Raw genomic sequence first — 15670 nt, forward strand, 5'->3', positions numbered from 1 at the left:
GAAAAAAAAAAGCTTTTTTTAGATGCTTGTATCCCTCTCAAAAGAATCTTCAGTTTTAAAGTTAAACTTAAACCCGCCAAACTCTCTGAGCATCTGGGTCATATTAGAGCTGATGTTGTGTTTCCCATGGCAAAATTTATTAGTCTTTATTATAGCTGTTGTGTTGCCTCTGTCCAGCCCACAACCACTGGAAGCCCGCTGGGCAGCTAGTCTCACCCCAGCGGGTAGTCTGGTTGGGGAGTATATGTTTAAGGCACATGCCCACATCCAGCTGATGAGGGCTTTCTAAGCTGCTGCTCTAAAAAAGAGTTCCACTAACCAGGCGGATAGAGGAAGCCGTGGGTGATATCCTTGTCTGCTGAATAAAAGGAACAATTTTGGCTCTCAGAAGGAGCAACCCTGACATCAGCCCGCAGACAGTCTGAGACAGTGGGAGGAAGAGGCGATGTGTCTCCCTGTTGAAAGAGAGAGAAAAGAGAAAAAAATTACGCCTACAGTTGTGGCTCACCCACTGCCTTATATGGTTCGTAACTTCCCTAGAGTGTTTTTTCATTTAACCTCTTCCTATTTTCTTAGTGAATCAGGTCTACGCAAGCAATGGAACTGGGTGTCTTCAGCAGTGTTTTTTTTCTGTGGTTACCTCTGGTTAAGGACATCATGAGGTCAAATCAAATACACCTTGGAAAGGAATATTTGCAGAGTAAAATCTGAACTGTGAGCGGAGGAATAATGGGAGCTTTGCTAAAAAGTCAAGCCCTTCTCAAGTTCTAGCTCTTATATGGTGATACACTGTATGTCCTACTTGCAAAAAGAATTGAAAATAAAATATAAATAATTTATTGTAAAAATACACAATGAACTAGATGTATTATTTTTCATCTGGACAAGAACTTGTAATCAACTTAAGATTCATTCGAAGGAGCTGTACTTTTTCCAAACATACTAATTTTGAAATTTAAATAAACCTTCACCGATGCTTCATTCATCATGAAATACAGAGATATATTTTTATAATTATATTTGTAATCCTATTTGAAGAATAGCACAATGACTTATTTACCAGGGAGCATTCTGTAAATGTACTGCCTGACCCAAGTACTTAGGGCAGTTCTGTATTACACAATCATCATATTTTGATTAGTATTTAATCAAATGAATATTTTGCCGTTTGTTTATATCTTCCAGATTTTTACTTATATACCCCCTACTATTCACAATAGATTGCCTTTTTTAATAAAACCTGAAATAATTTATTTTTTAAAAAGTTAAGTTAGAGTCTTCCTTCTTTATTCACTGCAAGGTACTGAAAGCAAAACTTAGCTATCCTATGATATCCAAAATGTGCGAAGTCAGTTCACAAAGGAGAAGGTATGTCCACTGCATGCTACAGCCATAGGTCAGGGTAGGCAGGAGCTGAAGATGAGGGAAGTCCAGGAAAAAACCAGGTGAGACTGGACTCCCGTACATAACTGCACTGCTCCAGATGGGAATCATTACAGAGGCTGGGTAAAGGTCTCAACTTGATTTAACACATACATTTATATCTGCTCTCTTCTAAGACCTCATTAAAAGGACTATAATTATGAAGACGTATAAGATATGACAGGAAATGTTCAGAAACAGGGAAGCATATGAATAGTAACCTGATTTCTAGCAGTAAGCACTGACTACCAAGGACCTGTGGTTGGAGCAAGAGCAAAGAATCAGATTCTTACCTTAGAGCCCCAGAAGGGTAGAACTTGGAGTCCCCTAAAGACAGTGTGTGTGTCTACAGCTAGAAATAAGAGGATAGGTTGAAAGTCTGTAAAAAGTCAGACAGAATGTTTACTCTTGGGAGAGTCTGAACCAGAGGGACAATCAGACTAAGGGACACAAGGCACAGCAAAGAAAAGGTGTACTATATTGAGAGCAATGGAATTACAGAGAACTCTACATACTAAATGACAAAGACTCTTCTCCAGGCTCATTGTCTTGTGTAGCCTGCAAATCATAAACACTGGGTCAAATTACAAGTAGAAAACAAGGCAGCCTGAAAGGATGGGAAAACTAGATCCCTACAAACAGGTCTCCTAACTGAATGCCTGGTTCTCTTCCTGACCAACCTGTAATGAAGCCTTTAAGCTGGAGAATGCCAGCCAGGCAGTTTAGTGCCTCACCCTGAAAACACAAGCTAAGCACCAAGGACCTCTAGAAATTTGGCTAGGGTAAGAGAAAGAGGATCCAAAAATTAAAAGAGACAATGCAGGGAGTAGAAGAAAACTATCAGAAAGCTGAGAATACATATGACATCCATAAAGAAAGAACAGAGAGGGATAAAAAGGAAAGAGAAAACAGAAAGACCTCTGGGGGTTTATAAATAGCACAGCAGAAATAAAATATTCAATAAGATCTAGAAGGGAAGAGATATCTCTAAAAGTGGACTTAAGACAAATAAATGGAAAAGTAGGGAAAATATAAACACATTGGAGAGTCAGTCCAGGAAGAAAAACTATTTTTCAAATTCTAAAGTCAGCTAAACTACCAAATAAATATATAGTCACGGGCTGGGGTGTGATGTAATGGGCTAAGCTTCTGCCTGCTGCGCCACAATCCCATAGAGGCACAGGTTCAAGTCCCAGCGGCTTCTCTTCTGATCCGGCTCTCTGCTATGGCCTGGGAAAGCAGTGGAAGATGGCCCAAGCCCTTGGCCCCTGCACCAGTGTGGGAGACCCAGAGGAAGCTCCTGGCTCTTGGCTTTGGATCAGCACAGTTCCAGCAGTTGTGGCCATCTGGGGAGTGAACCAGCAGATAGAAGACCTTTCTCTCTCTCTCTCTCTCTCTCTCTGTAACTCTACCTCTCAAATAAATAAATAAATAAATAAAATCTTTTAAAAATGATGTCTAAAACATACAATAAATGTGTGTGTGTGTGTGTATATAGTCAGAATAAAAACACTTGGAGTCACACAAAGTCAGAGTCTTCCTTTCTCTCTCTCTCTGGAAGTGGCAGAGTGATAGCCATCCACCCAAACAGGAAGTGAAGGAAGAAAGATTAAGATACTTGTGTTAAAGGCAGTAGAGGGTCTCTCACTGTTTATTTCACTTTCCTTCAGGTGCCAGAGTCTGGAAAGCTAAAACCACTCATCTGTATTATTCCAAAAGTGTATCACTGTACACAGTTCCAAAAGCCCAGTTTTCTCCACCTGCATAAAGGGGCGCATGGGTACCTCATAAAATGGGGAATGACGATTATCAAAGGGTGATGAGTCAGGTCCATGGATGCCTGGAATATTGTGAATTTGGTATTTCCTAACATACATCTTTATCATTTTACTCCAATGTTTCTCAGGTTCAATGTTAATAGGGTTTACTTGAAGAAATATTTAATACTGAAAGGTAGCTTCAGATGCATTTTCCATAATGAAACTGAGATGCTATATTCAACAGTTAAAATTACAACAGTGCTAAAGATGGATATTTACTGCAATTTTTAATGAGACTGCAGTTGCAAAAGTTGTGTTTGAACAATTTCGCTGGGAAAAATGTTTAACATTGTCTCAAGGTGGTACTGACTTTGGGTTGGGGGTGATGGAACAGGATAGCTTTAATATGCAAGTACTAAAACAAACAACAAAAATCTTTCTGTCTTTCTGCTCACTGGAAAATTTGGGTTTTATTTCTTAATTTTTACTTATTTATTTGAGAGGCACTGAGATGGAGGTGGGGACGAGGGGAGGCAGAAAAACAGAGAGAGGTCTTCCATTCACTGATCTCTCTCCAAAATGCCTATAACTGCTGGGGTTAGGCCAGGCCAAAGCTAGGAGCTTGGAGCTCAATCAAAGTCTCCCACATGTGTGTCAGAAACCCAAATATTTGAGCCATCTCCTGTTGCCAACCAGGGCACACAGTATAGAAAGCTAGAACAGGGAGCAGAGTGGGGACTCTACCCCAGACACTTCAATATGGAACCTGTCCCAAGTGGTGTCTTATCTACTGTGCCAAACACCCACCCCAGATTTATTTCTCATGTACCAATCTCGCTGCCCTAAAATGTAAGTGCATAAGACTGGAAGAAGTGAGATTATACAGAAGGCAGCTCTCTGGCTGGATGGAGGGGCGGTACGGTCATGCTATTTTTTAAGAAAGAAGGCAGGCGGAGCCAAGATGGCGGAATAGTGAGGGTGCGCACCGATAGTCCGGGAAAAGATGGTTTAATTAAAGTGGAGTTACTGTAGCCTCAGGAAAAAATTGCAGAGGAAACTCTTCCGGATCTAGTGGATGTGACACGGAGGACCTACAGGGAGAGAGCTGCAGGAGCCGAGCTGCAGAAGCTGAGCCTCAGAGTCTGCATGCCAGCACTGGAAGGGGAGGTGAGACAAAAACCTCGGTAACCTGAGACATTGGCAGGGAAAGGTAGAAAGAGCCTACAGGGAACTAGGCCTGAAGCCCCACTGGGGAAAGTTCACCAGGCTGACTGGAAGAAAGAAAAAAACGAATAAATAAGGGGAACCGGCACAGACATTAGCCTCTCTCTCCAGTCACCTTACAAAGCTGAGCAAGACAAAGAGCAGGCGCCATTTTACGTATGTAAAGCGGCGCCCGCCAATAGCCAAGCAGAAAAACCTGACTCTGGTGGGGAGAAATAACAGGAGGTTAAGACCTAGTGAAAGTGTGGAGCTAACGAACTGAGACTGAAAATCTGAGGGGCGGGGGAGAGAGAACTCACTGAGTACACAAACTCGGTAACCTGGGCAACCTGGTGAGAGACTGCAGAGAAATTTGAGACCATACTGAGGGCTGCATAAACTCTTTGTGTGGTCCCAGGGGTAAGCAGACGAATACCCACAAGGGCCAGATTTCATACATCAATTACCCTCAATTGCACTCAGCTGTGTGGAATTACGTCCCAACAGAGTCAAAAAAAAAAAAAAAAAAAAGAGCGAGCGAGCGAGCAAGAGAACAATCTGGGTGAGTCACCTTTGGCACACCCTTAACCCTGAAGTACCAAACAGAGCTCTCTGGCCACACCCTTCACAGCCTCTAAGGATCCACCAAAAGCAGACAGTCCACTTAATCTAGAGTCACAGTATGATAAGAAAAAACACCACACCGAAGAAACCAAAGAATATCTCCAATATGCCAAACAACAAATGCAGAAACCAAGGTCACAAGAACAAGGAAGACACTATGATGCCCCCAAATGAAATAGACACCCCAACTCAAGATTATGAAGATGATGAGATAGAAGAAATGCAAGAAGCGGATCTCAAAGAATTGATAAGAACATTAAGAAGTTCTCAAAAACAAATTCTTGAACTACAGAAATCCTTAATGGACAAGATAAAAAATCTCTCACAAAAATGAAATATTAAGGAGGAATCAAAATGAAATGAAACAACTAGTAGAACATGAAACTGTGATAGTGATGAGAAATCATAATGAAATGAAGAATTCAATAGATCAAATGACAAACACATTACAGAGCCTTAAAAACAGAATGGGTGAAGCAGAAGAGAGAATATTGGACTTAGAAGACAGAGAACAGGAAAATATACAGCCAAACCAAAGAAAAGAAGAGGAAATTAGAAATCTAAAAAATATTGTTGGGAATCTTCAGGATACTATTAAAAAACCCAACATTTGGGTTCTAGGAGTTCCTGAAGGCATGGCAAGGGAGAAAGGATTAGAAGGCCTTTTTAGTGAGATACTAGCAGAAAATTTCCCAGGTTTGGAGAAGGACAGAGACATCCTAGTACAGGAAGCTCATAGAACCCCTAATAAACATGACCAAAAGAGGTCCTCACCACACCATGTTGTAATTAAACTCACCGCAGTGAAACATAAAGAAAAGATCCTAAAATGTGCAAGAGAGTAATGTCAGATTACTCTCAGAGGATCTCCAATCAGCCTCACAGCTGACTTCTCATCAGAAACCCTACAAGCTAGGAGGGAATGGTGAGATATAGCCCAGGAACTAAGAGAGAAAAACTGCCAGCCCAGAATATTATATCCTGCAAAGCTCTCATTTGTGAATGAAAGTGAAATAAAGACCTTTCACAGCACACAGAAATTGAAAGAATTTGTCGCCACTTGTCCAGCCCTGCAAAAGATGCTTAAAGATGTGTTATACACAGAAACACAGAAACACGGTCATCAATATGAAAGAAGGTAAAGGAAGGAAACCTCACAGCAAAAGATCAAAGGAAGTTCAAAACATATATTAGAAAATATCTTTGGCAAATGGCAGGGCAAAGTTACTACTTACCAATAGTCACATTGAACGTTAATGGCCTGAACTGTCCAGTTAAAAGACACCAATTGGCTGACTGGCTTAAGGAACAAAACCCGTCTATTTGCTGCTTACAAGAAACACATCTTTCCAACAAAGATTCATACACACTGAAAATGAAAGGCTGGAAAAAGATATACCATGCCAACAGAAATGAAAAAAGAGTGGGCGTAGCCATCTTAATATCGGACAACATAAACTTTACCACAAAAACCGTTAAGAGAGACAAAGAGGGACACTACATAATGATTAAGGTATCAATTCAACAGGAAGATATAACAATTATCAATGTATATGCACCTAACTACAGGGCACCAGTCTATCTAAAAGATTTGTTAACGGACTTAAAGGGAGACTTAGACCCCAATACAATAGTACTGGGGGACTTCAATACTCCACTTTCAGAAATAGACAGATCAACAGGACAGAAGATCAACAAGGAGACAGTAGATTTAAACGACACTATAGCCCAAATGGTTCTAACAGATAGCTACAGAACTTTTCATCCTACACATAAAGCATTTACATTTTTCTCAGCAGTACATGGAACCTTCTCTAGGATTGACAACATACTAGGCCATAAAGCAAGTCTCAGCAAATTCAAAAGAATTAGAATCATACAATGCAGCTTCTCAGACCATAAAGCAATGAGGTTGGAAATTAGCAACTCAGGAATCCCTAGAGCATATGTAAACACATGGAGATTGAACAACATGCTCCTGAATGAACAGTGGGTCATAGAAGAAATTATAAGATAAATCAGAAATTTTCTGTAAGTAAATAAGGATAACAGCACAACATACCAAAACTTATGGGATACAGCAAAAGCAGTGTTAAGAGGAAAGTTTGTATCAATAGGTGCCTACATCAAGAAATTGGAAAAACACCAAATAGATGAGCTTTCAATGCATCTCAAGGATCTAGAACATCTGCAGCAAACCAGACCCAAATCTAGTAGGAGAAGAGAAATAATTAAAATCAGAGAAGAAATCAACAGGATTGAATAAAAAAAAAATTACAAAAAAATCAGCCAAACGAGGAGCTGGTGTTTTGAAAAAATAAACAAAATTGACACCCCATTGGCCCAACTAACTAAAAAAAGAAGAGAAAAGACCCAAATCAATAAAATCAGAGATGAAAAAGGAAACGTAGCAACAGACACCACAGAAATCAAAAGAATCCTCAGAAATTATTACAAGGAGTATGCCAGCAAACAGGGAAACCTATCAGAAATGGATAGATTCCTGGACACATGCAACCTACCTAAATTGAACCAGGAAGACATAGAAAACCTAAACAGACCCATAACTGAGACAGAAATGGAACAGTAATAAAGGCCCTCCCAACAAAGAAAAGCCCAGGACCAGATGGATTCACTGCTGAATTCTACCAGACATTTAAAGAAGAACTAACTCCAATTCTTCTCAAACTATTCAGAACAATAGAAAAAGAGGGAATCCTCCCAAATTCTTTCTATGAAGCCAGCATCAGCTTAATTCCTAAGCTGGAAAAAGATGCAGCTTTGAAAGAGAATTAAAGACCAATTTCCCTGATGAACATAGATGCAAAAATCCTCAATAAAATTCTGGCCAATAGAATGCAACAACACATCAGAAAGATCATCCACCCAGACCAAGTGGGATTTATCCCTGGTATGCAGGGATGGTTCAATGTGCGCAAAACAATCAATGTGATACACCACATTAACAGACTGCAGAAGAAAAACCATATGATTATCTCAATAGACGCCGAGAAAGCATTTGATAAAATACAACACCCGTTCATGATGAAAACTCTAAACAAACTGGGTTTGAAAGGAACATTCCTCAATACAATCAAAGCAATTTATGAAAAACCCACAGCCAACATCCTATTGAATGGGGAAAAGTTGGAAGCATTTCCACTGAGATCTGGTACCAGACAGGGATGCCCACTCTCACCACTGCTATTCAATATAGTTCTGGAAGTTCAAGCCAGAGCTCTTAGGCAAGAAAAAGAAATTAAAGGGATACAAATTGGGGTGGAAGAACTCAAACTATCCCTCTTTGCAGATGATATGATTATTTAGGGGATCCAAAGAACTCTACTAAGAGACTATTGGAATTCATAGAAGAGTTTGGCAAAGTAGCAGGATATAAAATCAATGCACAAAAATCAACAGCCTTTGTATACACAGGCAATGCCACAGCTGAGTAAGAACTTCTGAGATCAATCCCATTCACAATAGCTACAAAAACAATCAAATACCTTGGAATAAACTTAACCAAGGACATTAAAGATCTCTACGATGAAAATTACAAAACCTTAAAGAAAGAAATAGAAAAGGATACCAAAAACGGAAAAATCTTCCATGCTCATGGATTGGAAGAATCAGTATCATCAAAATGTCCATTCTCCCAAAAGCAATTTATACATTCAATGCAATACCAATCAAGATACCAAAGACCTTCTTCTCAGATCTGGAAAAAATGATGCTGAAATTCATATGGAGACACAGGAGATCTCGAATAGCTAAAGCAATCCTGTACAAGAAAAACAAAGCAGGAGGCATCACAATACCAGATTTCAGGACATACTACAGGGCAGTTGTAATCAAAACAGCATGGTACTGGTAAAGAAACAGATGGATAGACCATTGGAACAGAATAGAAACACCAGAAATCAACCCAAACATCTACAGCCAACTCATATTTGATCAAGGATCCAAAACCAATCCCTGGAGTAAGGACAGTCTATTCAATAAATGGTGCTGGGAAAATTGGATTTCCACGTGAAGAATCATGAAGCAAGACCCCTACCTTGCACTTTACACAAAAATTCACTCAACATGGATTAAAGACTTAAATCTACGACCCGACACCATCAAATTATTAGAGAGCATTGGAGAAACCCTTCAAGATATTGGCACAGGCAAAGACTTCTTGGAAAATACCCAGAAGCACAGGCATTCAAAGCCAAAATTAACATTTGGGATTGCATCAAATTGAGAAGTTTCTGTACTGCAAAAGAAACAGTCAGGAAGGCAACCTACAGAATGGGAAAATATATTTTCAAACTATGCAACAGATAAAGGATTGATAACCAGAATCTACGAAGAAATGAAGAAACTCCAAAACATCAAAACAAACAACCCACTTAAGAGATGGGCCAAGGACCTCAATAGACATTTTTCAAAAGAGGAAATCCAAAGGGCCAATAGACACATGAAAAAATGTTCAAGATCACTAGCAATCAGGGAAATGCAAATCAAAAGCACAATGAGGTTTCACCTCACCCCAATTAGAATGGCTCACATTCAGAAATCTACCAACAACAGATGCTGGAGAGGATGTGGGGAAAAAGGGACACTAACCCACTGTTGGTGGTAATGCAAACTGGTTAAGCCACTATGGAAGTCAGTCTGGAGATTCCCCCGAAACCTGAATATAACCCTACCATACAACCCAGCCATCCCACTCCTTGGAATTTACCCAAAGGAAATGAAATTGGCAAACAAACAGCTGTCTGCACATTAATGTTTATTGCAGCTCAATTCACAATAGCTAAGACCTGGAACCAACTCAAATGCCCATCAACAGTAGACTGGATAAAGAAATTATGGGACATGTACTCTATAGAATACTATACAGCAGTCAAAAACAATGAAACCCGGTCATTTGCAACAAAATGGAGGAATCTGGAAAACATCATGCTGAGTGAACTAAGCCAGTACCAAAGGGACAAATATTATATGTTCTCCTTGATCGGTGACAACTAACTGAGCACCAAAGGGGAAACCTGTTGAAGTGAAATGGACACTATGAGAAACCGTGACTTGATCAGCTCTTGTCCTGACTGTTGATGTACAATGTAATATTTTATCCATTTTAGTATTTTTTTGTTCTATTACTATTGGTTGAACTCTGTAATTAACACACAATTATTCTTAGGGGTTTAAATTTTAACTGAAAAGTGATCCCTGTTAGGAATCTGGAAAACATTATGCTGAGTGATATAAGCCAGTCCCAAAGGGACAAATATCATATGTTCTCCCTGATCAGTGACAACTAACCGAGCACCAAAAAGGAAACCTGTTAAAGTGAAATGAACACTGTGAGAAACGGTGACTTGATCAGCCCTTGCCCTGACTGTTGATGAACAACTTAATACATTATCCCTCTTAGTATTTTTTTTGTTTGTTCTACTTAATACTTTTGGTTCAATACTGTAATCAATACACAGTTATTCTTAAGTGTTGAAACTTAACTGAAAAGTGATCACTGTTAAATATAAGAGTGGGAATAAGAGAGGGAAGAGATGTGCAATTTGGGACATGCTCAAGCTGACTTGCCCCAAACGGTAGAGTTAGAAACATACCAGGGGATTCCCATTCAATCCCATCAAGGTGGCATGTACCAATACCATCTCACTAATCCAAGTGATCAATTTCTGTTCACAATTGATAATAATGATAGGACTAAGAGCCAAAGGGATCACATAAACAAGACTAGTGTCTACAAATACTAACTGATAGAATAAAAAAGGGAGAGAACGATCCAACATGGAAAGCGAGATACACAGCAGACTCATAGAATGGCAGATGTCCTAAACAGCACTCTGGCCTCAGAATCAGCCCTTAAGGCATTCGGATCTGGCTGAAAAGCCCATGAGAGTATTTCAGGCATGGAAAGCCAAGACACTCTGGCCAAACAAAACAAAACAAAAGCTAAATGAAAGATCTCTATGAGTGAGATCCCAGTGGAAAGAACATGTCTTCAAAGAAGGAGGCACCTTTCTCTGAAGGGAGGAGAGAACTTCCACTTTGCCTATGACCTTGCCTAAATATGATCAGAGTTGGTGAACTCAAAAGGTTTCCATAGCCTTGGCAGCTCATGACAAGAGCCTAGGGTGATTACTGATGCCATAAACAAGAGTGTCAATTTGTTAAGTCAACAACAGGAGTCACTGTGCACTTACTCCTCATGTAGGATCTCTGTCCCTAATGTGCTGTACATTGTGATTTAATGCTATAACTAGTACTCAAACAGTATTTTTCACTTTATGTTTCTATGTGGGAGCAAACTGTTGAAATCTTTACTTAATATATGCTAAACTGATCTTTATATAAAGAGAATTGAAAATGAATCTTGATGTGAATGGAAGGGGGGAGGGAGCGGGAAAGGGGAGGGTTGCGGGTGGGAGGGAAGTTATGGGGGGTGGGGAAGCCCTTGTAATCCATAAGCTGTACTTTGGAAATTTATATTCATTAAATAAATGTTAAAAAAAAAAGAAAGAAGGCAAAAGTGAACCCTTACCACCGCTTCTATCCCCCCAACACCTACAGCTTTAATTCTGTCATCTTTTCAGGGTACCCTTGAGCTTGAAGTTAAAGAATAAGAAGCCAGAAAAACAATAAATAGAACTCATAAATTCAGAAAAAATCTGAACACCTTACCTCCCAAATTCTTCAAGAGAAATAAATGATGGGCACAGACAAGAAGATGGGATATTTTTACTTCTATCTAGCTGCCGTGGGACAAAATAGGGCTTAAACAGAGGAACAATTATTTTTATTGAAGTTTTAGATGTTTACCTGTGGGCTTATATAAAAGCTAACATTTACTGGAAGATTGAATGGTTACATCTTGTCTTATGGTAAGGAAAATAACTACATACACTTTTAAATATTTGGTTGTGTGATTTTTTTTCCCTACAGGGAAATGGTTTTTCATAGTTTGAGTATGTAACATATAGCAATGTTCCTAGTTTTTAGACAGAAAATGCACGTTAACATCATGATTGATAATATCAGTGTTAAGACTTAGAAAAAAAAAGGGCTCTTAAAAATTTAATTATATAAAAATACATTATATAAAAATACATTATAGATGACAGTACCACAAAAGGCTCATAAAAATAGAATTAAAACCTCAGTTTTCTTTGGTTTAAAAATTTTAGAATCTATGCATATGAAGGGTCCTCAAAAAAGTTCATGGATAATGCATATTATCAAAATTATGCATGGATTTAAAAAATTTTTGCACCAAAATGAACTTATCTTGAAACCCACTTTTCTAGGATTTTTATTCATTTATGTTCATCATTTAATTTAAAAAGCGCAGAGACAGAGACAGATAGACAGAAATTGTCCATTAGCTGAGTCACTCCTCAAATGCCCACAATAGCCAGGGCCAGGCCAGGCTGAAGCCAGCAGTTGGGAACTCAGTTCAGGTCTCCCGTGTGCACAGCAGGGACCGAAGCATTTGAGCCATCACCTGCTGTCTCTCAGAAGGTGCATTAGCAGGAAGCTGGAACTGGAAACAGAGCCTGGACTTGGGCCCAAACGCTCCCATAGGGGATGTGAGCATTCCAAGCAGTGTCTTAACCTGCTGCTCCAAATGCCCATCCCTAATTCCATTTTTCTCTGAGGCTAGAGGGACATTTTTCAAAATGCACTAGATAGTTCTTCTCTGAAAAAAATCCTTTAATTTCATATTGATTTTAAGTTTTTAATTCTAAACAATAACCACAATTCTTGCTCTTCTTCTCAATTTTTCATTTATTAACATAAAAATTGCTGCACATTCTCCTATTGAGCAATCCCAGAAGCATAACCTATGCCTAACCAAATGAGCCTGACCAACTTTCATGGTTTTGAAGAAATGGTAGGACCGTGATTTCAAATCACATCTACTTCCTTGGAACTCCTCTGAGATAACAGCAGAAATTAGAAAATCCACCAAAACCAAAGAAAAACAAAAGCTATAAAACTTGAAGGCACAGGCCAATTGGGTCCAATTTTCACAAAGTGCTTATTTGAAGTCTGATTTTTAACATGGAACTGATTTACAACATTTTATGTGAATCTTACACCATCCATGTATATAATTTTCTTAGGCCACAACACATGAACAGAATAATTTCTGAATTGGAAAGCAGAAAATTGCTAGAATTCCATCCTGTCACATGGAGGAAGAAATACACAAGTAGTTCTGTGGGATCAGAAAATGGACAGGAACTTTTGGTAACAAAAAAGCTAGTTTTAAAACAATAACAAAGAAGAATTGTACTGAACTCCTAGTCTGAGCCCACTTAAAAATCCCTCCTCCTTTGGTTTCCGCCCGAGCTCATATAAATTCAGGCATGCAAGACAGAAGAAGAAAGCATTAAAAACATAAACATTCCCCTTTACTCCATACAATCTCTTGGATCTGGACTTTTCAGAAAAGAGAATTTAATAACAAGACTAATCTTGAGGATGCTGTCCCCCTCAAAAGCAAAGTGGAAATCATTTTAAGGTACATAGTATATTAAAGAAAATCACTAACAATGGAACATTGTGCATTCTAAGAAATTAATGCTGCCACCAACCATTCGTATGAACTCAGGTAAATGTACAATATTTGTCCACACTGGGAGATAAACATTAGTACTCTTGTTACCAGCAACACAACTGAACTGTTGTCAGCACTAGAGATGACTTCCAGAACACACAAACCTTTAATTAGTAGTGGCAAATCTGCTTATTTTTCTCCAAAAATCTTGAATTGGAACAAGAAGAGTAGATAAACCAATACAACCAACTGTTTCTTTTCCATAAAAAGAGATAGTGTTCTTAGCAAGATTAGTAATAGCTAGTTTGTCATCAGTCTTTGGATCTAAAATACTGATTTTTCCTCTGTAAAAACAGTTTCTTGATTATTTATTTATGCTTCTGGTTGAGAGTATAGCTTTGTTAGTAAAAGTCTTCAACAATAATTACTGGAATTAATTAATCCAATACATTCCATTGGATAAGCTTCCATGGGGAAGCTCTATTGTGCTGGGTATACAGTAAATAAAACCATCTATGCCTGAAGGAGTGTTTGCACTGATTTTTGGTAGACTTTAATGCTTTGCTTTAATTTACAAGTATATTTTCCTGATTGTTACTGAGGTTCAATTTTTTGGCTCATATGATTTATCCATTTAACTAAGATGCTTGCCATTTTCTAGTTTATTGGTATAAATTTTTAGCTATTCTGAATTTTAATTATTATTCTTGACATTCATTACTTGTTTCTTATAAATGCTGTAAATATATTGTTTTATCCATAACTGTATATATTTCCCCACACATTAATGTTAGTATAATCAAATTCCCCTGAAATATTTTTTATTCTTCTATCTTAGGAAATTCTTCTGTAGCCCAAGGGCATACGGAAAGCATGGATTTGATATTTGTATTTAGGTCTATAAATGGACCAGCAATTTGATGCCATGTAGAGTGTGAGGAAGGGATTTAATATTTCCTTTCTGATAGGTAGCCAATTACCCTGGCATTATGCAGTAAAACAGAATTTCCCAGACAGTGAAGAGGGAAGAGGATGTAATGAAGTGGATTCTCACCTCAGTTTGAAGAGACATTTGGTATCATACATTTATACATGCAAATCTAGACTGAATTTAAATAGAGTGCTAGATTTTTTTTTTTTTTTTTGACAGGCAGAGTTAGACTGAAAGAGAGAGAGAGAGACAGAGAGAAAGGTATTCCTTCCGTTAGTTCACTCCCCAAATGGCCGCTATGGCTGCGCTGTGCTGATCCAAAGCCAGGAGCCAGGTGCTTCCTCCCAGCGGGTGCAGGTCCGGGCCATCCTCCACTGCACTCCTGGGCCACAGCAGAGAGCTGGCCTGGAAGAGAGGCAACCGGGACAGAATCCGGTGCCCCGACCGAGACTAGAACCCGGGGTGCCGGCACCACAGGCAGAGGATTAGCCAAGTGAGCTGCAGTGTCAGCGAATGCTAGATCTTTCACAGAAGGATTACGCTTTGTTCTTTGTGCCTTCCACAGCAGACAGTTACATAAATAATACAAAACCCTTTATTTTACGATCACCTTCTAGGGATACCCATCATATTCTTGGGGAATACCAAGCGAATGAGCGCCTCTGTACTTCCTGAGGCTTCTGTTTGAGATGTTGTTTTCCAGTTGCCTTACCGATTGGCCAATTGGCCTGTCAACACTCTAATTTCTCCAGGCAAAAGACAACGCATTCCTCTTTGCACTCACAGAGCACTTACGGAAACTTTATATAATATCTGGGACATTGTCATGCATGCTACAGTCCATGGAAATCCTGGCAAAACAAACTCTGTTGCAAAACAAATTCAGCTCTTAGAATAGTAAGAATTACCTTTTTTTTTCAGCCTACATGGTCAAGGACTTGAGACACTTACTGGCTTGGGGACTGTGTATGAAGTCCACAGGGGCATCTTCAGAGCTTTTCCGAAGCCACTGACATATTCTTTGTGGTAAAGGAGACAGTGCTCCTTGTTCTTCTGTATAACCCTAGGCCTCCCAAATGGCATATTTAGTTTCTCTGTGGCTGTTACTAAAATAAAAAGAACAAAATTAAAAATTGGTGAAATCATCACATGTTTCAT

General features: G+C 39.0%; 1 protein-coding gene across 2 annotated transcripts in view; it reads right to left on the reverse strand.

Annotated features, from left to right (window-relative positions):
- ENPP3 (ectonucleotide pyrophosphatase/phosphodiesterase 3) overlaps positions 1 to 15670 on the reverse strand; it is a 97341-nt gene that overhangs the window by 10973 nt on the left and 70698 nt on the right. For both annotated transcript variants that reach the window (XM_070074616.1, XM_008263526.4), the window contains 2 exons: positions 15464 to 15618; positions 320 to 455 (listed from right to left, as the gene is read on the reverse strand). In XM_070074616.1, the coding sequence (XP_069930717.1) occupies positions 320 to 455; positions 15464 to 15618 (291 nt within the window). The remainder of the gene's footprint in view (positions 1 to 319; positions 456 to 15463; positions 15619 to 15670) is intronic.

This window comes from Oryctolagus cuniculus, chromosome 5 (genome assembly GCF_964237555.1).
Source record: "Oryctolagus cuniculus chromosome 5, mOryCun1.1, whole genome shotgun sequence".
NCBI lineage: Eukaryota > Metazoa > Chordata > Mammalia > Lagomorpha > Leporidae > Oryctolagus > Oryctolagus cuniculus.